Consider the following 26,423-nt stretch of genomic DNA (forward strand, 5'->3'; position numbering starts at 1 on the left):
CGAGAACCGAGGGCATAAATGAAGATACTTTACAGCAGGTGGACTTTTCTCAATGTCAATTTTTTTAAATTGAAGAGTTTTTTTGAGGGTGGCTGTAATTTTGGAAAATGAAACTGGAGAAAAAGCTTGGTTTAAAGTTAATAAATTAAAACTTTTTTTTAACCATTTTAAACAAAAAAAAAGAAAAAACATCACTGCGAGTCAGTGGATATTTATACTCGGCAGTATTAATTTCTGTTCTTTTAACAAAACTCACAATGTGAGCGCACACACACACACACACTCCCACAGACACACACCTCCTACTCAGGTCCTCCCACATACTCCTCCTGTCAAACATCTCTACACCTCTCATGTGCCACATTAACTAATGCCCTCTGCAAAAGGAGAGGTTAAGTCAAGCAGGGGGTGATGGTAATTAAACAACACAGAAGGGGGTTGCAGGCTTAGAACTGTGTGGGGGAGAATAATTTATTAGGACATTAGACACTGATGGGTTGGTACATGATTAAAATCTAGACAGCACTATGAATCTGGAGTCCATTAAACATTCTCTTCAGTTTGCAAATCGGCATTTATCGTAATTATGTTGTTCAACTGTTAGTTTTTTTGTTTTTTTTCTAGTTTTAGTTTGTGGATAAAAATGTGTGTAATTAATGTTAGTTAGGCTGCAAAGCTGGGTGTTTCATTGCTGGCCACCAGCAAACTTTAATTCACTGACGTCTGCACCAAGGCCTGCAAATAAATTCACCACATTTTGAGATTTGACGTGATATCAACTACCAAAGAGGAAATGCAGGACTTCACAACTTTCAAACTACACAGCCCATATCGCCCGTCTGCACACTTGGTGTGGTCTGTAACCAACTCATGACAGTGATAGAGTTTGATTCCTGAAGTAGTGAACCACATTTTAAGCTAGTCAATCAGCCAAAGAGTGCCAATACTGCATTCTGTCATTTCTGACAGGTGGCAAAGGCATACAGCCTGGCCTGTGTATCACACTGCTTTATAGCAGCACTGGTCAGTTAAGCAGCACGCTGAGCTGTGTGAGATTAAAGAAAGCCTGCTAAATCACAGACTGTCTAAGAGAGCGATTGACTATAGCACTTGCGTCCTGAATACTGAGAATGAGCTGACCCAGGGAAAAAAAAACAGCAGAGTAAGTTAGTTGATGCTGCAGTGTATAACTTTTGTAGGTTTTGTTGTTGTTGTTGTTGTTGTTGTTGATGATGATATTGAGTTTGGTCATTATTATTTGTATGTCCCGTACTTTATCCGCAAATTGCCTCTGTCAAGCAATACTATCAGACCTGACTGAGAGAGCATCTGTGTTTACAGCAACAGTGCAGGGGCAGATAGGAGCAACTGCTGAGTAGTTTTTGAGCAGTAAAATTCACTTCTGAATCTTTTTGTTGGGGACGTTTCCTTATGTCTATCGTGACATAAATCTAATCACAAGATCCAGACACCAATGATTTAAATATCAAAGACATTTGTCTTTATTTCAAAGTTATACACTTAACAGTCCTCAGTCTCACCTCGAGTTTCTTCCCGTCCTCGTCATAAACCGACATGGTCACTTCAACGTTTTTATGCGCGGTCTTGTTCCCCTTGTCGAAATCCCCCTGAACCAGAGTCACGTAGATGTCGTTGCGCACATCACCTTTAGGAGAGAGGAACAAGCGAGTCAGGAAATAATCGCTTATCAAACAGCACAGAGTTACATGGACACACGTATTGCATGACTTACAGTAAGTGGCACCATAGATTTGATGGCTGACATCCATCTATTGAATAACTAATGTTTCAATCAAACCTTAATGAATTATGATGTGTTATTCTCTTCCTCACACTTTGTAAAATCACAGACCTTGTTTTATATCACTTCCAGAACAAATGGAGAGTTGAGTAAATCAAATTTGAAAGGGCACTCTCCGGGAGTGACAGCTGAGGAGAGGCTTTTAAAAAACACTCAACCTGGCATAATGATCTCAGGGAAGCCCATCTTTCGAGCCACAGCTGTCGATCGATCCACCAGGTGAGGGAAGTCCTTCCTTATCTGATGGATGTCTCCAGGAAGCAGCTTCAGAGTCACCCACAGACCTGGTGTTGCATTCAGAAAGTAAAGTGGGCGGGACCAAGATAACAACATGATTAGACAGTGTGTGAGCAAATCACCTTAGGGAAAATACTAAATAGAAAATCTGAGTGACATGTTGTAGCTCCAGGGCAAGACACAAAACAGAAGCTGCCCTCGTGAACAGGATGAGAATAAGGAAACAAAAACATTTCTACAAACTTGGCTGAAAATGAGGTGTAGTAAGTGTAGTACAATATCTGAGAATAAAGTTACTCTACCACCGTAGTAAAAACACCATCAGACCACTGACCTCACACAGTATTTAGAGCCATTCAAACTGATATCGAAGCACATAAAGGCAAGTTCACCTTGGTGTGAAGGGTAAACGCTGACTCTCAAGCCCCATTAGCACCTGACATTAGCACGAGTGCTGAATGATTCACACACAAGCAGACCACTTCAGGAATGTCACTTTACACATAGCATTTGAATGCATCTCCACGTGTGTCGTGAGTGAGTGACTATATCCAAGTTTATCCATTTAAAGTAGTTTACAAAACGGAGTTCAATAAAAAAGCGATTGTGTCGCCGGTTAGCCGATGTTTACATATTTGCACACTATACAAAAACAAATGCACAGGAAACACTTTTTCCCTCTAATCTTATTTTACACTGATATGCTGTCTATTTTCCTCCGATACTGTACTGCCATGTCGAACAGTATTTGTGAATGTTCTGAGCACCTTTGACCTGCATTTCGTAATGTCTCAAATTCCCCACAGTACTTTCATTAGGCAGCTTTCGATTGAGTATAATTTTTGTACAGTATTGTAATTCATTCTCAAACTTAAATAATTAGTCTCCAATAAACAGAAGGCACCAGAAATTTGAATATCTAAATCAAACAACCTGCAGAAGGTCGTGAAAGCAAAAAGAAAGCAGCCCAGATACACACTTCTACAAAGTGAAAATATAATAATAATTATGCAGGCATCCTGTGATAAACCCTGCCAAAGGCCACCAAACTGAGCAGTGCTTGTGAACCCTGTACAAGCGCCATATTGGTATGAGTGACACATCTCTCACCAGACTAGCTGGGAGCCTTTAATATGGCAGCATAACAAAAACAGCTGCTCGCCGTGTTCCACTGTTCTTCCTGATGTGGCATGGATCAGATCTGACATTTATCCAAGTACTGTTTTATAGGGCATGACAATGCCATGGAGGCTGCCGTGTTGTTCCTCACCCTCCCAGCACAGATATCAAGCAAGTCGGCTCATGTAGTTCTTCTAACCACCCATGTCAAAGCGCCAAGATTTCATCTCTGCAGACATCTCACCAGCCTAATCAAAAAACTGGTTTACTTAGATCCTGTAGTCATGGTGACAAGGCCAACTATTTATAGTATGAGCAGTGATTTACAATGTCGGCACTTGACAAAGAATTATGTTCCTATTAGCAAGATGAACTGCCAGGGTACTTTCTGTGCAAATGTCAATTACAGAACTTTTTCTACGTTGATAATAGCACACACAACTCGAAATAAACAGCTTGTTTTATTCTATTATTATATATTTATTTTAATTATACTAAGACTTTTACAAATATTGCATTTCTCTGTCTCCTAAGGTAGGTAATAGGAGGCAAAAATATAAAATTAGAAATACTGCATCTGTGTGCAGTTTCTTCAACTCAATTGTCATTTTACCTCCAGAAAAAAATAAAACATCGAGCAGTACTGATTTTAACTAAGGAAACTATACAGATATTGTGCGAAATAAACCTATGAGGTTAATCCAGTGTACACTGTGTACAGTGTACACCAACATGATGTAGGACAGATGGAGTTGAAGTTAAGAGAACAACCCTTTTAAACTGGCAGGTTTTTAGATAATCTGTATGTATGTATGCATCTGTATGTTGCAAGTAAATGCAGACAACAGGTCAGTTCAAAGTTCCACATCTTAACCAAAGCCTGCTCAAAAAGCTCAAATCTGGTTGGTCCGTCTAGAAATGGAAACTGGAAGTTATTAAAATGCTAATTCTGTTTCTGAGGCGGCTCATAGAAATGAAAACAGACAATTTTATGATCCGGGTTGAAATTTCCATCATTAAACAGGTGCAAAATGCAAATATTTGTGTTAAAAGTTTGGCAGTTGTGTGGTGAGTTCCCTCTCGGTGTGTCCCGTGTTTGAACTTTGCATCGTACCTTGGCCTTTGTGATTGACCTCTTTGGCAGTGATGACTTTGTTGATGACTGTCTGGAGGAAGTCATTCTCGCCTGCCACCCTGGGTGAAAAACGGGAGATGTTCAGCTGCTTGTGGCGAATGGCGTCATCCAACGCTAGCCTGCAGTGTGTACAAACAGGCAAACACCACGGAGGAGAGGAGATAATGGAGAAAAGAGGAGGTGGAGTGGGGTGTGGTTTGGTAAGAGCCACAGAGTGATGGTTGTAAGGAGGGGAGTGGGATGAAAGAGAGAGAGAGAGACAAACACGGAAGAGTGATGCGAATACCGAGGCAGACACAAAGCCACTTGTTAGCAGTTAACATTAAGGCAGGATGGGTAGTGACAGAAACACACAGAAATATCTTTTAGAAAATGATGCCCAGTCAGCATTTACAGAGCCACTGCAGCAGTGGGAAGCTTGACCTGCCCATAGTCCATCTTAAACTTGAAATCCTTAAAGCCCCTAAATGCATCAAATCCCAGACACAAACACAGTCCCTCTGTTTTTTTAAGTAAGAACTTCTAAGGTGTAGAGACTACCAAATTGAAAAAGAGTGAGCTTTAGCAGTTGATGTACGCGAGAGGCGACAAGAGTGAGGCAGCTGTGCAAGAGATGTGTGTGTGTGTGTGTGTGTGTGTGGTGGCTGGTGATGGCATCTGCAGTGTAAAGGGCTCCGAGTAAACAAGGAGAAAAGCATGGAGAAGACAGCGATGACAACAAGATGAAGAAAGAAGTAAAGGTTGTCTGTGGATAGGATTTCAGATCTCCTGGGTGTCCAACAAAGCAAAACCAATCTGATCATGGTGGTAGAATAAGGGAATAAGGCAGGAGCAGAGCTTTATACATTCTAAGACAAAACATTGTAGGACAACAGGCACAAGGACAAGTTTCCCTAACATTTGACATGCTGGAAGATAAATAAAAAACACAACACAGGAATGAATTTCAATGAATTTCTAGTGGGTTTTCAGTCAACAATGAAAGCCAACCAGAGGCTTCCAGAGCCCACATTGGCATCTTCAGACTTCAGGTTTTTGTTCTATCCACATTCCAGAGCAGAGAGATGTTGACATTAAGATGAAGGAAAACAGCAAAAGACATAAATTCCTCACAATTGAGAGGCGCTGAGATCTGAGAATGTTCCTAAAATGATAAATGGCTTGTGGGCTTTAATCAGCGACTAATTGACCATTTCACATATCACAGAACTGCACCATCTAAATTCAGTTGGTTCTTCAGTAAGAAAGCGATCTATGTCATTCATCTGTAAAAGCCATATCTATTTCTGTTTAGATGCGAGGGTTCTATACAAATTACACCGCAGCATCAAACCTTCCCTAAATAGCTCCTCCACTTCCTGCCTCTGCTCCTCTTGAAAAAAAAACTAAAAAACTAATGAGCTACGAAACTGCCATTTCAAAACTTTATCTGTTCAAATTCCCTGGTAAATATTCACACTCAGACATAAATAAAACCTTGTAGATCCTGTTCTTCTTATTCAAACTGGAAGTGGAGTCCTATTTCCATGATTTATGTTCACAGGCAAAAAAAAGAGGTAAATGGGGTGTTCTGCCTGCTAAACTGCCTGTATCTGAACTATTTCCAATTATGCTGGAAATCACGTTAAGGAAAAGGTTACTCCAGATCTGTATGCTGTCCCGAGAATGGCAGCAGTTAATGAGATTGCCTTAATTGAGTCAGTAGGGAATAGGAGAGAACTACTGTCTTAAAACCCCTGCTAATCGAGTGTCAAGGACTGAAGACATTAAAGAAAATAACCGCTGTGTCTCTGACATACTGTACGTACTCAAAAATAATGGCTGCAAGTGTGAGAATAAAGCTGTATCAGCTCCAACATTATCCAAAGCTTTAAAAAAAAAAAAAAAAAAATCTTCATTCCCTTATTTATACAGGAAAGTTACACTTACGGCTGAAATGGGATGAAGTGCTGCTTGTCTTCGTCGTCCATTTTGCCTGTAATGATGTCGGTGACATCCATTACTGTGGGACAAAAAAGTTTGAAGGAGGTTAAAATTTTCTCAAGACCTGAGAAGAGAGTAAAAACAATTAAGGCAGCAGTAGAGCTGGTGGAAAACGACAAAGTGAAATCTAAGATATTGGAGTGGACAGGAAGGGATGGGACTGTGAAACAAACGGCTGACCTGACTTCACATCAACATTTTATGATAGAAACAATTATGTAATAGCAGTTTTTGTCTGGATTTTTCCCAAAGTCCAATTTCAAGTCTAACTATTAGTCCCAGAAATATGCAAAATCAATGTGCAATCATACTTTACTGTGAAAAAGTGAGTGTGTTATTCATAATCTACATCAAGATAGATGCAAATTATTATTATTATTATTATTATTTTTTAAATAAATAAATACATATAAACAAAACAACTGTGGAAGGAGAGATAAAATGTGTTATCAAAAACGTTACATAACTAAACAAAGACCAAAATCCTTGTTTTTTCTTCTTAGTTTAATAACTTTGCAGGTTTTTCTTCTTGTCATTTTGTCTTGTTTTGCTACATTTATCTTTTCTTCTCGCGTTGTCACATTACCTTTCCATGTCTGTATGTGTGTGTGTGTGTCGCCTTTTCTTTCTTTCTACACACTACATTGGTGAATAAAAGGGTTACAAAACACAAGCAAAAAAATATGCTATTGTGTTGTACGCCAAATTCTATACTAGTACACAACATACGGCTCTGTAACAATGACTCCTCTGCTCCTGAACACACAATGCATTGAGACAACGCTTCTTCAATTTGCTGAGCAGCATGCAGGTCAAACAGGTCAAAGCCAAACAAAGACGAGGAACTCGACTTCAAACTGATTCTTGAATGTATCACCTCTGCATGCTTAAACTGCAGTGATAGTGAGGTCGAGCCAATATTTGCAGTGATGGCCCCTAATGTGTGGGAATGCACTACTTTCACTGTAAGAAAAACTTTCCTTCACACAGGCTCCACTCTGGCAGCATACACAGATGAAATTAAGAAATGCACAGGTAGGTAGAAATCATATTGTTTAACAGCATTTAAACTCAACTAGATACTATGGCTAAAAAAAAAAGACATAAAATACATTTTTGTCTCAATTTTTGGATCATAAAAAAAATAAAATAAATCTAAATCTCAGCATCTGACATCATGCTGTGTACAGCAGCAATCACCCAGATGTCTCAAGACACAGACTCGTTAATAAGGCTGTCATTTACCTTCAAGTCTCTTCAAGCTGCACTGGGAATCGTGACACCACATGAGGGTGTAATTTTCTCTGTTGGACAACAGTGGTCAACACGGCAATCTAATTAGTTTGATGTACGTCTGGTTACTTGCAAAGTCAATGTTTTCTTTCCATTTTTCCTTCATATATTTAAACTTTTGAGCTAAGCAGAGGTTCTGGCAAAGGGGAGGTGTTCTCAAGGCTTATACGCTCGATATTTAAATGTATAAATGTCATGTGTAATGATTATCGTAGTAAAACAGAATCAGTTCAATCTGCTATACCTGCCACTCCGAAAGGTCGTCTCAATCCTGACGTCAGCTTCTTTGTGTTATTATCGCGTAGCTCCATGCGGCCCACTCGGACAATCTGACACACAAAGCTGATCTTCTCTCTTTTAAGGTCTTCGCTGCCCAAGTCCTGAGGAGGGGGAAAAGAGAGAGTTGTTGCTAATGCGACTGCCTTAGATTTAGAGCTTACATTTTGAATCAAGAGATCAATAACTATTACAATCAGAGTGTACAATTTAAGATGATCAAAATCCCATCTTGTTGGGCAACACTGCTGCCAGGATGCTCAGCTACAGATCAATTAATCGCACATTTTTGGCTGTAGACGAGTTTGTGTGGGGGCGAATTTTTCAATACAAATTGCTTCAGCAGCATCTGTGATTGTGTCCTGAGATTCATTTCCTGTGGGCAATACCTTTCCAAAACTAGCAAAGTGCTTCTAGGGGGCGCACGCTGACCTTCCTGCCCTTGGATTTCCATTAGATAGAGGCGACTGCCTTGGTAAATACATGCAGCGAGCCAGGCTCTCCCTTCTGAGAGAGTTTAACAAATACAGGCTCTGCAAACAGGCTCCCACATGCCTCAAAACATGACTGAATAAACAGTACGCTACCACAGGCTCGCGTGCACACTCAGACAGACAAGCAAAAACACTCACTGTGAAGACAGCACGCAGGTTGTGAAGCTGGTCTATATCTTTCACCAGACCAGAACTCGACCATTTCACCAGGTAGTTTTCACTGTGAGAGAGAGAGTGAGAGTGAGAGTGAGAGACAACAGAAAAAAACATGACTCATCTTTACATTTAAGGGAATTAAAGCTAAGAAATGAGTTGCATTAACTACAGTTTCCATCAAAAGCTGCAAATGTCTACATGTTAATCCAGACACTCTACTGTGCTTGTGTTCTAGTAATCCTAAATAAAGGGAAAACTGCAGACTTTACTTGTTCTGGACATAATCACAGTCTTATCTGCACAACTGAACATGTGTGTTGTGATTTACAACAGATACCCTTCATAGCTGACCTTGATATTCATATTCTGCAGGGTAACACATTCTAATCTTTCTTTTAAAACTGCCCAACAAAATGTAAAACAGTCACTGAACAAGACTTCATATTTGACTGCAAGTTTAACTGACTGTAATATATTATATGAAAAGCAATTCAATTGTGTATTCTAGGAGACACAACATACATTTCTTTGAAGATCGTTGGTTTTACCTGATGAATTTTGACTCCAATGGGTCATAGAGGGACATGAGAACCTCTGCATCCTCTCCAATCTTACACACCACATTCTTGAGAGTCACGAAGAGGGCAAACGCTGGAGTGGAGGCAAACTTTGCTTGCCTGGTCAGATCAATATTCTGCTTCTGAGACTGTCAGAGAGAAACCGAGGTGTCATGTTCAATATTGAGCATTCTTCTACAGGTTTCTGTCACATGCAGGCTGGACTCGGGCCTGTGCAGCTTGAACAACGAGCTCATCAATAACACCAGTGCACGCAGAAAGAGATACTGTATGCATAACTTTATCAAGTTAAAGAGCTAGATTTAACAGGGTCGACAAAGGCAGTGGGATTCATTGGGATTTATTGCTACTGTAAACGTGGACAGTGAGATTCCCGGCATGCCCTTCAAAAACATGCTGGGACAACATTGTTAATATTTATCATGTTGACCTCCGGATGAAAAGGTCATGTATGATAAGTCCACGTAACTGCAGGGCCTTTTGCATTTGGCACTGGTACACACTGCCAGCTGACATCCAGGTGAGGATGCCACTGACACGCCAATTGAAACATTAAAGGAATCTGGCAGAGATGTCAAGTTTCTGGAAAGGCAGCCAAGTATTTTTTTCCGTGTGTGTGACCAGGTGGGGCTGCACTTTCACTACGTCACCCGGGCAGTGCAGAGTGCCAGGATTCCATTCCAGAGTGAACTTGTGAGGAATGTTGTTGTATTACCTTGAAACGTTCTCTGTCTACTTGTTTGACGTACAGTATAACTGTCATGAAGTAAAATAGGACAACATCCTTTTGGTCGTGTATGTAACTACTTTAAACACACTTCATTCTCAGTTTTTATAAATTAAAGAATAATAATGGGACACACAATACAGGCAAAGTCCTGCTTGTTTTGGTATTAAACCCTTAACAAATTAATAATGGCTCCAGATTGAAATCAAATTCAGGAATTTTAAACACTAATGCAGTCATCTCTGGAAATGACTGCCCTACAATCAGAGTGCTGAGACTTTTGGGTCACCAACTAAATTTGCAACATTTTTTAATAGATTTTTATCAAAAGAAAATCTCGATACATTTTAAATAAAATGTATAAAATGAAGTTGTGATTAATTCACCAAGCAAATCTCTTAGAAGCATCTAGTTTATCTATTATAAATAACATTACATGTGAGGGTCATGATAGTTTGCTTTGAAAAGGGGGTCCCCATATGAAAAGTTTGAGAAACATGACTCTGGGGTCCTTTAAAGGGTTGAAATATTTCAGTCTGGAACAAAGCTGACACTGACAAAATTACAAGTGTACTTTTACTTAACATTAATATATGATTTTGGAAAAAAAAGTTTAAGAGTTTTGTTGGAGTTGTAAACATTTTTTACCCTTTCCTCTTGAATCCGGTCCTCGATTTGTTTGGAGGCTGCCTCGTGGGCTCTGAACAGGCTGATGGTGCTGGCGAGCTCTGGGTCCAGTATGTTTCCATCTTTGTCTCTGACCACAAGATCAAGATCCAGGTACCTTGTGTAAAAACAGAGGAAGAGTCAATCGAAAAGCAGAACCTGCACATGTAAACTGTGAATGAGTGGTTTTACAGCTCTGTTTTCTTTCAAACGCCTCCCACATTTTGCCCTTCTATTTTCTTCTATGGAACAGACAACAGCTTGCTGCCAACCGGTTCATCACCTCACTTTATGCTTCTGCAGTGGCAAAAGTCATTTCTCTACCTGGCCAAAGGTTTAAAGTTCCATCACAGCTCCGCAATTCTCAATTTCAAACGATTTTCTAAGCTCACTGCAAACACAGCAAGAGCTGTCATTTCATGATGGAATACAGTGCGGTTTCCCTCCAGTTTTCCTCAAGCTAAATGATGACCTGTCATTCTCTATTGACTGACACTGCTGACCTATTCCAACAAGAGCCGTTTATCGAGAGAGATATGAGGATAAAGGGATAGGAGCTGTATTGGGAAGGAAGTAGAGGGAAGGAAAATAATAAAGGCCTCTAAAGCCAGAATTGCTCACTTGTTGCCATAGTCTATCTTGGAAGTGACTCTCTGTTTGAGCTCCGTTAGCTCGTCCTGTGGGAGGGTGCCGGACAGGATTTGGGAACGCCATTCAATGAGGTCGTAAATCATGTCGCGGACAGAGTTGAACATCTCCCGCTTGTCCCTCTGGAGGTGGAAACAGAGGTGAATATTTGTACAATTAAGACATGGGAGAAAATCTGAAACACTCAGTGACGGCTTGTCAGCCGTGTCATTACAACAATACAGAACAGTGGAATCACTTTATGCCAAATTCAACATTTTCTAAAGATAACCAATTTAGTAGCTACTTTTTCATTTCACATGCATGTCAACATATACAGCAATATAGTGTGTGGAGAGGACAGGCTGACATACCACATAAAGGTCCCTCCATATTGTGGCCCATTCCCGCAGTGTGGTGGTAACCTCCTGAACCAGGGGCAGCTCAGTGGGAATGACTGTCTCCTTTTGCCTGCATTAATAGTGAACACATTTGATCTGGGTTAACTGTGTGTCATTCGTGCCCTTTTCCTCTTCACACCCAGAAAATGATCACGGACATGTGAGGAGAGGAGAGAAGAGAGGGAAAACCTCTGAGGGTCGTGGGTCTCAAAGTTAATTCATCGCACACAGTCAGGTGTGAAAGTCTTAGACCTTTGGACCCATGCACAGTTATTAAACCTATTGCTTGCTTTCCAAGTTAATCAAGATCAATTTAAATGCTTCAGTTAAAAGGTCTGTGAAGAAATATCTTTGTACATATTTTTATATTTTCGTTGTGCAGAGGAAATTAAAGAAGACAGTGACTCGTGGAACAACAAACACAAATGTCACATCACGTCAACTGCAGACGCTAAAAATGAAAACAACCTTGGAGGCCGTCCACATTCACTTTACCACTAAAGAGTTTTGCTTTTTTATTATTATTTTTATTTTCTATCTGGACAGAGCATGAACATGTAACCTGACTCAATAGCTGGAGATCAGGCTCAATCAATCACTGATTAAGACTCATATATACTAATTAACATAATGTGGAAAACTTCCCAGACTAAACATATTAGATCTTTTTGCTTGGCTGCAATCAAAATGCCTTCACAAAACAATGGGGCTTAGCAAACACTGGACATAACTATTTGTCCAATCATAATACATCTTTAAAGTTTACCACAGCATTTACATGCGATTACAACTCTAAAATGTCACTTAATTCCCCATCATCATACCATCGAAAACACAGCAAGCTGACTGCTCACAAAAGGGAGGTGTCAACACTTGTGATGAGTCATTAAAAACACCTCATACCTTAGGCACTGTATGACAGAATTTAGAAAATTTAGTTGCATTAGATCCCTTGAAACCGGACGCTGTCACATGCCCAGGCACACATGTACCTAAAAACTCAATAGAAAGAAGCTGTCTGTGCTCTGGGGTAGTGAGTTAGTTAATTAATGAAGATAGCTGTAACCAATTACATATTTATTCACTACTTTAAATAATTGTGCTTTTTCTGTGGCACCATTCTCTTGAGAGAGTTGATGAACTTTGAGTGCATAATTATTAAATGCTGCAGGTTTGTGATGATGAAACCTTCCTATATTGAAATTGAACTTTTAATCTACCTGCACATAGACCACACACTCATCTACAAACTGCTGCCAGTGGCCATATTTTTGTAAAATGAAATTGTATCATTCAACAGTGGAAGTTCAGAGGTACTGACCCGTTGCCCTCGACAGTAGCCTCTTTTAGGTGGATATAGCAAGCAGGAAATATGCCCTAGAAGAGGAAGAGAGAACAACAAAGACACAATGGTATAACTGGTGCAGAAGTTGAAGAGCTAAAAAAAACAGGAGCTACGTGTAGTAAACACTCAGTCATGGAGTTTTAAGTGTGAAACTGTTGATTAGCCACTCACCTTTTTGGATTTTCTCCTCAGCCTATGCCCTCTGTACCAGTCTAGTGGAGAACAAAAATAGAGTTGAATGTGAGATGTTTGTCGTCTCATTTTACTCCATAAAAACTGCATAGCATGTTTTATTATTCAATTTACAACGAGAAATAAGATCAAACTTGAAAATAATCCAACAGTGCACATAAATCAGCTTGCAATATGAAACCTAGCAGGAAAATGTAGGAGTGTAGGGTTGCTAATGCCTGGAATCAAAGCATTAAACCACAATCATCAGTGTTCCCTACACAGTATATCATCTTACTGAACATGAGTCCAGGACAAAACAAAACAAAACAAAACCAATCAAAACACTTACTACTGATGACTAAGTAAAATAGTGTTTAACTCTGTTTGACTCTTCTCACCCTCATATGTCTCAAGTATGTGCACCGTGTCGCCAATCTGCAGCGACAGCTCCTCCTCTCCCTGGGCATCGTAGTTATAGATTGCTGTAGAGAGATGACAAAGGACAATATAAGAGGAGGAGATATTACTGGAGGAGGAAAAAGGCAATAAAGCATTTCACTCCCTTGTGGCACTAATTGTGTGCTACTGCAATGTGTAGTAGAGGCATCACACATCCACAGGATGTCCACCCACACTGTCTGACACAGTAATGGTTGGGCCAGGCACCACTGATGCTGTAATATCAACACCTTTGTACCACCCACTGCAAAAGGAACCAAAAGTGATGGAGAAAGCCAAAGCAGCATTAATAGTGGTGGGAAAAGATCTTTGCTGAGAATTTTAGGTTGGAGACAGAAACTGGAAAAAAGCATAAAAGATATTTTTAGAAAAGAGAAAAAAGGAACACACAACATGAAGTTTGTTTGGTTTTTCGAGCCAGCACAACAACATCAAGTCTTTCTCTGCAGTGTCTATGGACAGTCAGTTAAATAAAAGCAAAATAAAAGTTATGTTTCCATCTACAGTACAAACTTTCACATCTGAAAAACAAAAAAAAGGGGGGAAAAACATCTCTCTTCAAGTGCTGCAAACCCAAAAATATTACTGGATCGAATTATTGGCACTAAATGTCCACCAAATTTTAGAATTTGATATATTCTGCTGAGAAACAGAACGGTAGAACAGGAGCAAAAAATAAATCTCCATGACTAAAGTTAAAAACTGTAATCATCAGACAGCATTTCACAGCTTTTGGCAGAGCCACGTCACCATGGCAAGATGTCGTACCCACCAGTGACACATGTTCTCTTATTCAGTGAGGGGTGAACACTGTGTTGCTGTCAAACCAGTCATGACCAACACCTGTCTTTATGAATAGCTACAAGGACACAAACAAATACTCTCACACACACACACACACACACACACACACACACACACACACACACACACACACACACACACACACACACACACACACACACACACACACACACACACACACACACACACACACACACACACACACACACACACACACACACACACACACACACACACACACACACGACACTGACAGCATGACAAGTGGCTGTGGACAAACAGACAGCGGTGTTCATGTTGAGTGGACACCTGTGAGGAGATGCTTATGTATGCAGGTCCTGCTGAGGGAACGCATGCAGGGACACTTCAGCCGAGGTTTCCAGGGGTGACTGACAGCTTAATTAAAGAAGGCCGTCGCTGCAGGCACTCACACCTTTGCAGCATCCTGATGGTGCATCCAATAAGCTGACCATTGTCTCCCACAATTGCCTGCGATATAAGGAGCTGATTATATTCCATTAACGTATCAGGTGGCACTCAGCGATGTGTTCTTGTTACCGTTTAGCTCTCAAGTTGTAATGGTGGACAATTATGTGGAACAGAGCACTTTTGTTTTTGTCACTTTTGCCACCGTGATGAAACGTTTTTATGTATTCTCCACCCACACAGTAGATTTCAGCATGTCTTGTCCTGTATCACATTATCAGTGAAAGCAACTTACTTAAAATAAACGTATAAATAATTCCGCTTTGTGGTTTTAACTACTATTCAGGCAAAGCCAAAGAAGCAATAATGACCTGCATGTGAAAATCTGGTTCAATAAAATGTTTGAAAATACCAATATGGCGATAGACAATAGAGTTGTCTGTGTGTGCGCGCGACTAATTCAATTGTACTGAAATTGATGAAATACTACTTCAAATTTCAGAAAAAAAAAGTATTTCAGTCTACTTATTAGTCCATCACAACCTCCAGTCGATATTGGGAAAGAGAGCTGACAAATCAATTCATCCCTAAAACCGTACAGAACAAAACCCATAAAAAATGATGACTGTCACATCACAAAGAAGACAAAGGCTCGTCTGAACGCAGAGCAAACCAATTAGCAGTAAAGCCACAGAAGATATCGGACAATTTTTGTCACAGGGAAAGGCAACAGCAAATGAAAAGATCTCAAAAATAATGACACCACAAAAGCCAAACACAAGGGAGATAGACTGGTCTTCCTCAAACTGACACTGTGTCATATTTGTCTCGAATAGCATGAGTGAGCCTGGACACTTGGTTTAATGAAGGCCACGCACAAAGACGAAAATACCCCAAGCAGCCAATTCCAGCCATTCAACACAGAGCTGTTTTGGAATCAAAGTGTCTGTACATAAACACGTGTGTGTCCACAAAGCATTCTCTGATCCCCAAGAACAATCCAACATGCCCAGGGAATCCACCAGAACACGAGCAGAGAGCTGACAACTGAACAAAGAATCCACAAAATGAATTCACTCGTATCATGCTGAGATACAAAAGGTACCTACATGGGGAGAAAGCAACAAAACAATCAAATGGGAGGTGGGATTAATCTGTGTGCAGCCATTAGAGAGCTGCCTAGTCACTGTGCAGCAGGGTGCACTCAATTAAACTATCATTAAAGGTAACCAGGAAAAGCCTATAAAGCCATCAACCACTGCAACTGTGTGTTTGTTTGGAACTGGGTCAAAAGTCCCAGCTGATTCTGCATTTTATCTAAATGGCAGATGGTGAGATGAAGCAGCCCGAACAAACAGCTCTGAAAGAGACATAAAGCTTCACGTTTCATCAGAAAAAAAAAAAAAGGTGACACAATGATCGCTGCCAATAATAACAAGTCTCACAACAAACAAATGGGAGATCTGAGGACCGCGGAGATTGTCACTGTGCAAGAGTGGCAATTATCAAAAGAACACAATCGCCAACTCATGAAGATGCTGAGTAAATGACAACCAAGTCAAGTACAAGGTCTCATAAACCTGTATTTCCATACCCAAGAGTGAACTGCCGTCAATAAAGACTCAGCAAGGGAGACAATCTCCATCAGAGAAGGAGAGGAGGATGATGAGGAGGTGGTCTATTCTCCCCAGAGTGAGGCATCATGCAAATGATTTCGGGTTGAAGGGATAAACAGTGGCATTATTTGCTGCAAGCTCATTATCATACATAACCTCGTTCATAAGGTTGTGAAAACTCAGAGAACATTATCATCAGACGAAACGAGTGAGGAATCAGATTAAAGACCTCTCCACTTAGCCAGTGCACGTCTACGCCCTCCGCACAATTAAAAGTGGCATCATCGAAACACTGGACTGATTGTAATTCTACACTTTGCGCTCACTAATGACCTGCACTAATTCAAAGTGAGTATAACATATCATTACACTCAGATGAGAAAGCTGACAGCGGAGGAGGGTGGAGGGAAATGAAGGGAGGAGAAGTGTGTAGAAATCCCTGTGTGTGACTGAGACTTGTAATGTTTTATATGAAGTCTCCATCGGCTGTGTGTCCCACTAGAGGATTCACCAGGAGGCAAAGACAGAGTGGAGCATGAGGCAACCCTCAGCCAGGGTCGGGCTTTTCCAAGAGCAATTAGACAGAAAATCCTGCAGTCACAAAACAGACATATAACATAAGGTACCAGTTCCAGCTTAAATATAACGTTTCTACAGCAACGGAGTCCTGAATGACAGGACTGCAAGTCCAACTGATATGACAAATGAGTCAATGTGTAAATGAGTGGAATCAAAATTTAGAATAACGTTCCACCAACCATGGTTATGCAAATGTAGCTATAGGAAATAACCAGAGTCATAAATATTGAAACTGCACTTACTAAAGTTTCAGTGCGGAACTTCTGTCACTCATTAACAAGTCTCAGTCATTACCAGACCACAGTACGTACTGTATGTGCCTTTTCATGTACAGTATATGAGGCACTGAGCACAATCATAACAATGATTAATGATTGATATAAGCAACTGTGAATTATAAAACCAGGCTGATGGAAGAGATTTTCTCTGAAAACATACATCTGCTCCTCATGCATTTCAAGATGTAAGATCAGACAGGACACTACTTTCCAGAGGGGAAATAATGACAACCACACTATCATTTATGTATACATACATATGTGTACTGTGCATTTTATTAAGTCTGATTTAGCCTCATGTGGAACAAATAAAAAAAAAAGCCTTTAGATCCTATGATGCCTTGGAGGACATAACTAAACCATGACTACACAAAATCATCCTGCTGTAGTCGTTTGTATGGGACAAATGTGAGCCGATCGAGCCGCTGCTGCAGGTGTTGACTGTGTTTTCTTGACGAGCCCGGCTGGTGGTGAGACGGGGCCGGCTGCAGTGAGCTCTGCTGCAGAGTTGACAGGTATTCTTCAGGGATCTGCCAAGTGCTGTTAGGATAACGGGAAGAACATGGGCCTTGGGCAGGAAGCAGGAGGACCCAGCATTTTTGTAGCACTCCTGCACTGTCTGTGCAGAGTGACTTAACTCTCTGCAAAATGTTAACGCAGAGAATGGTGCACACACCAAAGAAAGCAGAGGCACGCACGAACTATACAGGGAGGTAAATGGTGCAATACAATTTGTGTTTGCAAAGGCATTTCTCCAACTATCTTGAGAATGTTTGTATCAGAATAGTGATGTGAAATTACCTCTAACAGCATGTGAGATTTTGGAAACACAGCACTGCAGCATATAAACAACTGGGGGAATCAGCTCATAAAAATGCTTCTCTAGCAATACAAGAGGTAGAAATTGCAAAAGGTAAAATATCTAATTGAATTCCCTGTATATTCTGATACTTAAACTTTTCCAGATACAGTGCTGTTATACATTTAGCTAAATGGCTGGCGGTATAAAAGGTTTTTGAATTACTTTGAAAAAGAACCAGGGTGGCTCCAAGTGTCCATAAACCAAAATTCATTCTCCATATCAGTGTCCCGCAATTTCTTGCAATATAAACGAAAAATTAAAATGTTTTACTTGAATTTTTTATTTCACATCAACTTATTCCAAGCCTCATTTCAGCAATATTTCCAAACTATTGTGGTGTGAGAGACACTTACACATGAAGTGTGTTGTTGGTGGTGTTAAGTGTGTCAAGGATGCCAATCCCTCATCTTAATGTGAGTATGAGCAAAGCCCATTAGCAGGGGATACATGTTTGGATAAACACTCAACACAACACAACACTCTGGTGCCCTTGTAAGACAATAGTTGGCTAAATTAAATGTATTAGCAGCACCTAATAATGCTGGGATACTCAAGGTTTTGAGAAATTACAATAATTCAAGTTTGCCTTAATTGATTTCTACTCTAAAAGAACTTAAAGTGTCTAAAGATGTTATTAAAACACACAGTGGAGCAGGGGATTGGCTGATAGTACATTATGTCACATATATAAAAGTCAGCATGTTTGTAGTGTTCATATAGAGAAAGAGCTTGAAACATAATTAATTTAAAGTCCCTCCCTAATAAGGTTTTGTAAGATTTAGGCATTCAGCCTGATGGTTCTTACTTAGTGACAAATGCAGACAGTGAACCTTGGATTGTGAAACAGCAACAAAATCACCCTCTTAAACCAATTAAATACAACAGCTTTATAGCTTTATCTCCAGCTAGAAAGTGGAGATAATGCTGCTGCAATTAACCTGAAATTAATACAACAGCAGCTGAACTGTGAAAGAGGAGAGCCCCAGGTCTCTCTCTCTTTTTCCGTCTCTCTAGCACAACCAGATTTCTCCTCCCTTTGACTGGAACTGAGCAGGAAATGCCACTTGTTGAGATATTACTGTATCACAATGGACGGGGCCTTCTGGGGTTCCAGTCAGTGAAGAGGAAATATGAGTGCGTTTTATGACAGCAGGAAGATTAACAATACCTCTTATAGAAAGATAAATGAGGACACAGAACAATGTAAAACTGTAATCATGTGAAGCAGAGGAAGTGGCAGATTTAATGCATGAAGAGAGAAGTAAGATGGAGGGGCGAGCAGGTGCAAATCTACAGCATACCAAATCTAGATGCCAACTGCAGTAATACTTCCTGGCAGAACTTCCTGCCTTGTGCCCAGCTCCTACACAAGCCTTAGGGTGTAATCTAACTCAGACCGATAGCTCTGCTCCCATCGTCTTTGCAGAGCCAAGTTATCCCTTTAATTGAAAATCATCTTCCCAATACAAAAGGGAAGAGGGCAGAACGTGGCTTATTATGGCAAACTGAGCAAAGCTTTTTCACAGAGAGCTTTCGCACACTGCTGTTGTTTGCGGTAATACACAAGAATCTCCACTGGCTCTGCAAAGCAAACCTGTATGCACTTTGGATACACACATCTCATGAGCTGCAGAGTGAACAGGAGCCTCACCAAACACTTTCTCTAGGACTCATCAATTCCGGGGTGCGGGTGAATTAAAATAACCTTGAAAACAATGACGATGCCACATTTCTGACGTAAGATTTTAAGATTGTAAGCCACAGGAACAAATGACAGGGTTAAATGTTTCTTTCATCAATATGATAATACACAAGGTTGGGTAATAAACTGGAAGAATACCCACAGATTAGCCTTTGGCACAGCGAAAAGTAGCTAATTATTCTCTACCCCTTGTGATATGAATGTTAATGAGTGTAGAACTACCTTAAAATATTTAAATAAACTCAGCAAGTTTACTCCATTGCTGACAAGCATAGAATTTAGCACTTGACTTTTAGGTGGTATCTGCTACACCTCAGAGCATAACAGACACATGAAACAATAACTGACCTGGGCCTATTGTATGTCCTGCTATTTCTTATCATGAAATCTGCATTTCTTATCATGCAGACAATCGATGAGCCAAGAATAGAATAGAATAGAAAATACTTTATTAATCCCTTGCGGGAAATTCTTTCGTCACAGCGCTCCAGTGTACAAAGGTAACGAATGTTGTAGCAGCAATTTTTTTGGGAAATTACAAAATTACAAACTATAAGAATAAGTAGGAGTAAACCTAAGAATTAAAAAGTTAAAGAATACTATTAAAATAAGAATAAATTTACAGAGTTAAACATTTCCAGAATATACTTCAAAACTTGTACCTCCCCCTCCCCCCATATTAACAATATATACAGAGGAAATATAAGCTTTGTATTTATCATACAAACGGCATCAACATCATGAAATGTCTCAGAGCAATGAAGAAAGTCCGGAAGATCTGTAATAAAAGGACGGAAGGTTTCATGAGGTCACACACGTCCACGTGTCAACGTCTTCAAAACCAGACACAGGCACTCTTGCATGGAGAGCAATGTTTCACAGACAACTGACAAACGAGCAGATCCAGCAAAGCACGGCAAAAACACTTAGCTCCAAATTAGCAGAAGAAAAAAGGTTTTTGATGTTAGTCAAGGTAACCTGCCATACTTCACATCATCCACACCTCGAAAAAGTTCTGCGGTAACTTGCTGGAACAGATGAAGGCACTTAACTTCCAGTATAAGCCACTGAATCTCTTTGCCGAGTGTGGTGGCTAGTGTAGTCAGCCAGAGACCAATCCTTTGGCCTTAAGTCCTGACAGAGTTCAAATCAACAAGCACTCTGCTTTCCCCTTGATTGTAAAGGAGTTTTACTTTTTTATTTAATTTTTTTTTAACATGTATGTGTTGTGAATGTAGTGAACCAGCCAGACAACATCATTACTTTAACGCTGCACCATTACTAAGTAAACCACAGGAATGTTGCAGCATCAACGCAGAGTAAGCACAGTAATCGGACCTTTAAATGAATGACTTAATTTGACATTAATTTTCATGAATAAATCCAGAATCCAAGTTAGTTGAGATGAATTCCCATTTGATCAACGATAAAGTTTCAAAAGATTTAAATCAATAAGAAAAGTGAAATTAGAATATTTTTATTAACACCTTAACTAACCTACTCAACTGATTCATTTAATAGATTTATTACCACCAGACATGATGACCCATTACGACGTCTAAAGAGTATGCATCTGAGAAAGTACTAACCAAGTCCAGTACATTTTTCTACTGTCATGTTTGCTAACGCTTGTTTATTTGTTTATTTTCAGTATCAAAACCGGTCATACAGCAGCCAACAAGGTTGAGCTTGTGGTTTCACATGCATTACACTGAATGTTTGGCAGGAAAGCTATTTTTAACTGATGCGTCTGAACTGTAGAGAACTGCTGTAACATTCTGCTGATTAGGGCTGAAACAATTACTCGATGAATCGCTATAGAGCCCTTGAGCAACACATGGGTTTGGGACCTATGGCAATATTGCATTTTCGCCAGACCTGACCTCCATGCCAAGTTTCAGGGTTTTTTATGCACGTTAATGCCCTCAAAAATGACCGGAAAGTCACGGCTATAATATTAAATCTGAAGGATAACAATAGGTTACTTGCACTCGTGCTAAGAGCCGTCCCTGGCCCCTGCCATTCGTGGCTCGGGCCCTAATTATTGAATCCACATATTTAGATATAGTCTGACACTTCAGTAGACAATATGATGATTAAAAAAGCAAGAACTGTTTCACATTAAATGACTTGTGGGTGTTTTCTAGTGGGTTTAGTTTGCATGTTCTCCCCATGTGTCCGTCAGTTTTCTCTGTGTACTCTGCATCCGGACCAGGATTTGGTTAAGTGGAGACTGAACTGACTGTAGGTGTTAACATCAGTGTAAATGGTTGGGCATTTATGTTCTGTGATGGGCTGTCGACATGTGCGGGCTGTACCCTGCCTCTCCATTAATGTCAGATGAGATTGGTTCCAACTCCCACCGCAACCCTCACAGGATAAGTGGTTTAAATGATGGATGCATAGATTGACAGATACAGCATTAGAGGGGTGTGCATGTATGTACTTAAGAAAGCATGCGCTGCTGCAGGTAACTCAAGGAGGTCTAGCCTGGTGAGGAGTGTAAAAACTTGGGTTAAAAATAGCTCGATAATGCAGCTACGTTGATGTTACTGTGAGAAGAGGGGAAAAAAGATGGTTCATCATTAAGGTGTTAAACATTCTAATATGGTGGGCTACCACAGTTTTGATAATTCATAAGTAATTAATGTAATTAATGTAATTAAAGTATGTAATGGAGTCATAATACGTTAACCCACAGCCACTGTGGGCAGCCGGTTTACCGCTGCAACTAAATCATTTTAAATGATAAAATAATCTAAACAGAGACAGAGTGACAAGTCGACGACAGCAGAGACACGACTTCATTGAAATCCCTAAAGGCCGATCACAGGGTAGAGCTGCCACTCACTGGAATTCAAAGCTGAGATGCAAGGCTCTGACTTTATCTGACTTTATCAAGTATTTAGGCATGGACACACACACACAAACACACACACACACACACACTCGTAAAACAGGCCATTTCCAACCGAAAGGCTGTCTCTTGGCGCACATGGCAATCCCAACCCTATCTGTGACTGCAACCAACGACTGACACCTCCCATTACATCTCCCCAAAACAACTCACAGGACATTTTTAAGGTGACAAATGCAACATTAATATGGACTGCTGCTGATATTAATGCTGACATTTTTACAACCTCAATAGACTCAGGTCGTGTTGATTTCCTCTATGCATAAATCCAATATGGCATTGTGAGTGGAAAACATAACTCTGGGGAAGTTTACTTAGACAAAATAAATATGTTCAGTTGCAAATGTGCTCTAACGTATGAGACTTTAATAACAGATTGCATGCAGTACCACTGCCACTCAACTCAAGTTATGCAAGTATTACATGCAAATGACTAACAGCTACAGCTCTGAGGTACTTAGGAAGTCTGGTCCTGACCAACAGGTCATCCAGTGTCAGGTCACAACCCCAGCTCATCTGCAAGCTTATCGCTTCAGAGTAAGAACAAAGCCGCAGCCAAAGCAGTCATCTGGAACATTAAGAACACAGGACCAGCTGGCAGGCATTCTGTACATTCAATGTCGATTCCTTCCTCAAACTTTGTGTTCACAAAGCAATTATGCTTGCGTCTCCAATTAAGTAAAGGGAAAAACAGTACCTTTGAAGTGCAAATAACATTTCAAATAATTAATGGTGTTGTCCAACTAATAGCGATCAATACGGTGGGTAAAATCATGCTTGTACTGCATTATTGGCACTATCGGGATTAAGTCAAGTTGGTACAGGCAGCCTACCAACTTGGCTAAACAACTTCCTGAGTTAAGCACTATCTTTTAGTGTGTTTTAGCTCAACCAGAGAAGACGTATTGTTTTCTTCCTCCCCGGTAACATTTTGTTTCTTGAAGGGAGTGAATCATCGCTGCACACAGCGAAGCAATGAAGCAACAGCATAATACACTATGTTAGAAGGGTAAAGATTTTTTCAGTTTGTTATGAATTTGTGGCAGTCTACCCACTATTTTCCCATTTTCCCATAATTAATTGGAAACAATTACGTATTTGCAATGCATTATGTATTCTTAAGTGGTAATTTTGTCAAGAGAACATTCTAATTCGATGGGTAACAAACATTTTAGATTAAACTCTTAGATATTAATGAACCATCATGACTTGGTTTAGTATGGGAACTAATCTAAATTATGCAATAACACATGTCTACATCAGTGACCTTTGTTTCGCACTGACGTGCTCCACGCCAGTAGAGCCATCTGTCAAGCAAGTATAATCAGCACAGCAGGACTCTTATCAGACAATGCACAAGCTGCTTGGCATGGCTACAATCAATACTGAGGATACTGAAAACCGCCTGTGTCACCGAGCTATGGGACAACCCACATCAGTCACAGTACACATACAGCCACATCATACATGACCTAGATGTGTGCCTGTGTATTCTTTCTACTCCATGTTCCACTGTCTTACACAAACTGCCAAGAAGAAAGGCCACAGTTCACTGTATTGGTTGTGGAGGATCCACCACCCTCACATGCACACGTGTCAACTTTTACAGGGAGACTTTGTAAAGTCAGATTCAAAGTTTGCTTAAAGTACAAGGCGAGATATTTTGTATCATGTGACGCAGGGAAACATCTTGCACCAACTGGTGATAACGTTTGCCTCTCTTTTGTCTCTCCAGTACAAACACTAACAGCTGAGACCATGAATGTGGACAAAAAGTCCTTACGAGGAGTAAAACTGGTGAGTTCACAGGACGCTGACTCACGTCAATCAGACGATTCACCACATAAAATTGTAACACTCGCCAGATTCACATGCACTTCAATCAGCTCCCATGTTTTGTTGTACTTCCAAACTTTGAAGTTGCAAATATTGATTTACCAGGAATATAATGAGTAGAGAATCAAATCAAATCAAATTCAAAAACAAAAACACAACCATGCCAACCATTCAGATGACTGCAGCATCTAAAACAAGACTTATTTTCAACTTTGTGCCAAGTTGTGTGAAACCATTTATCTATGCACTGATTCAAACAGACCAGTTGTCATTTGTCTTAGCCAACCTTTCGCAATAATTCCCAAGAATAATTAGTATAGTTCCACCACGCAGCACGGCCAAAAGTTTAAATCTACTTCCATTCACAATGAATAACAGCAACATCATAGTGACCCTCCAAAGACAGAAGAGGATGATGACAACCAAACTTTTTGGGTGAGACTATGTGACAATGACAATTATTAAGGTAATGAAGAGTTAGTTATAGAAGAAGTTTAAGCATTTGTGGCAGCTGGAAAATCCTTTTTTTTGTACACTGACTTCAGAAATCAGTGATTTTACTCCTGTGTCCATATGACTATGGCTCATTAGAGTGAATGGTTAACAAACTTCAGGTTTTAGCTGGTGAAATAAAGTAGCAGATATATTCTTAAGATATCATAAGCAGGCATAGTTGTTTTCAGTGAAAGCTCCATGTTTCACTCTGGTTCATGGAGCTGGCAACATGCTGCATGTATGTGTTAGTAGCCAGTACAGCCACATATTATTGTTAGTTTTGAATGTGTGAGAAAAAAGCGTCACGCAAACTTAAATATCAGTATCTGTATATACAGTGCTATATTGATGGTAAACACAAACCATACAGTCAGTACGTTTATGTGCATGTTAAAAGTCAGATTTGCTTTGGACTAAAACAATCATTTGTGCGATTCATAGTCCGATAACGCCTGCGTTGGATTTCCCGGAAATCATATGTCAGCAACGTCTTCCTTTGGACAACACAGCAACAACAAGAGCCATGCTCCATCTAATTTGTATCACGATTGAGATGTACAGTAGATATGAAGCATACAAAACCACAGCACGAACTGTGCATGTAAACGGAGTGATGAAAAGGTTTGCTTCCCCTATGTTGAAAAACTCACTTCTCTCCTCTCTCCTGCTGGTTGCTATCGATAATCAGCTGTTTTATTTCCCTCAAGTAAAAGTACTCCGTCTGCAATTTTGTCGCTACAGCATGTTTTTTTCACTTGGAAAACTTTAAGAGGCAAGGATAAATCAGCTGCCTTGTTCTAAAACTCTTTACAGTGTACTTTGTGATGTCAGCAGTCATATCTAGCAGGAAGTGTATTGGTATTATTGTACGTGACACTTTTTCCCCCACACCTTTTCATAGCTATTGTGTGTGTGTGGCTTTGATGAACCAATTAAAAACAGAATGACTTCACTTTCACTTTACTCTCTTTTTCATACCAAATAGCTTCAACGGTAGAGGGTAAAATACAAGGCTGGGGATTTTAAACACATGGTTAGAATTTATTGGGTAACCAAGTCTGTGTTTTAATTGCAACCATATTTGTTAGTTTTCTGCACTTGTGGGTGGGATATGGTTTTCTTGGGTGCAGGGCGGGGGCTCCACAAATTACTCATGGCCTCAGTCATGAGACGAAGTGACTGTCAGTCAGCAGCACTAACCTGTTTTAAACAACAGCCGTCTGGGGGTTTTGCCAGTTTTGACGGCCTGAGAACTGACACATATAAGTTTTTTAACATGATTTTATAGACACAGAAGAGAGCTAACATTTAGAGCTGAGCACACATTCTGTAGTATGTGCTCAACTCATCCTCAGATAAACTGCCAGTGTGTGATCTGACCTACAGGAAACAACATATCCTGACAAACTCAACCTG

General features: G+C 40.1%; 1 protein-coding gene across 2 annotated transcripts in view; it reads right to left on the reverse strand.

Annotated features, from left to right (window-relative positions):
• dock1 (dedicator of cytokinesis 1) overlaps positions 1-26,423 on the reverse strand; it is a 170,564-nt gene that overhangs the window by 140,143 nt on the left and 3,998 nt on the right. The window contains exons 2-14 of one of the 2 annotated variants that reach the window (XM_058620599.1): positions 13,432-13,515; positions 13,031-13,071; positions 12,836-12,891; positions 11,488-11,584; positions 11,108-11,256; positions 10,469-10,604; positions 9,064-9,221; positions 8,498-8,579; positions 7,834-7,969; positions 6,243-6,315; positions 4,293-4,372; positions 1,981-2,106; positions 1,542-1,666 (exon numbers count right to left, since the gene is read on the reverse strand). In XM_058620599.1, the coding sequence (XP_058476582.1) occupies positions 1,542-1,666; positions 1,981-2,106; positions 4,293-4,372; positions 6,243-6,315; positions 7,834-7,969; positions 8,498-8,579; positions 9,064-9,221; positions 10,469-10,604; positions 11,108-11,256; positions 11,488-11,584; positions 12,836-12,891; positions 13,031-13,071; positions 13,432-13,515 (1,343 nt within the window). Of the gene's footprint in view, positions 1-1,541; positions 1,667-1,980; positions 2,107-4,292; positions 4,433-6,242; positions 6,316-7,833; positions 7,970-8,497; positions 8,580-9,063; positions 9,222-10,468; positions 10,605-11,107; positions 11,257-11,487; positions 11,585-12,835; positions 12,892-13,030; positions 13,072-13,431; positions 13,516-26,423 lie in introns of both variants that reach the window. The other variant, XM_058620598.1, reaches the window with a different exon arrangement.

Source organism: Solea solea, chromosome 21, assembly GCF_958295425.1.
Source record: "Solea solea chromosome 21, fSolSol10.1, whole genome shotgun sequence".
Classification (NCBI taxonomy): Eukaryota; Metazoa; Chordata; class Actinopteri; order Pleuronectiformes; family Soleidae; genus Solea; species Solea solea.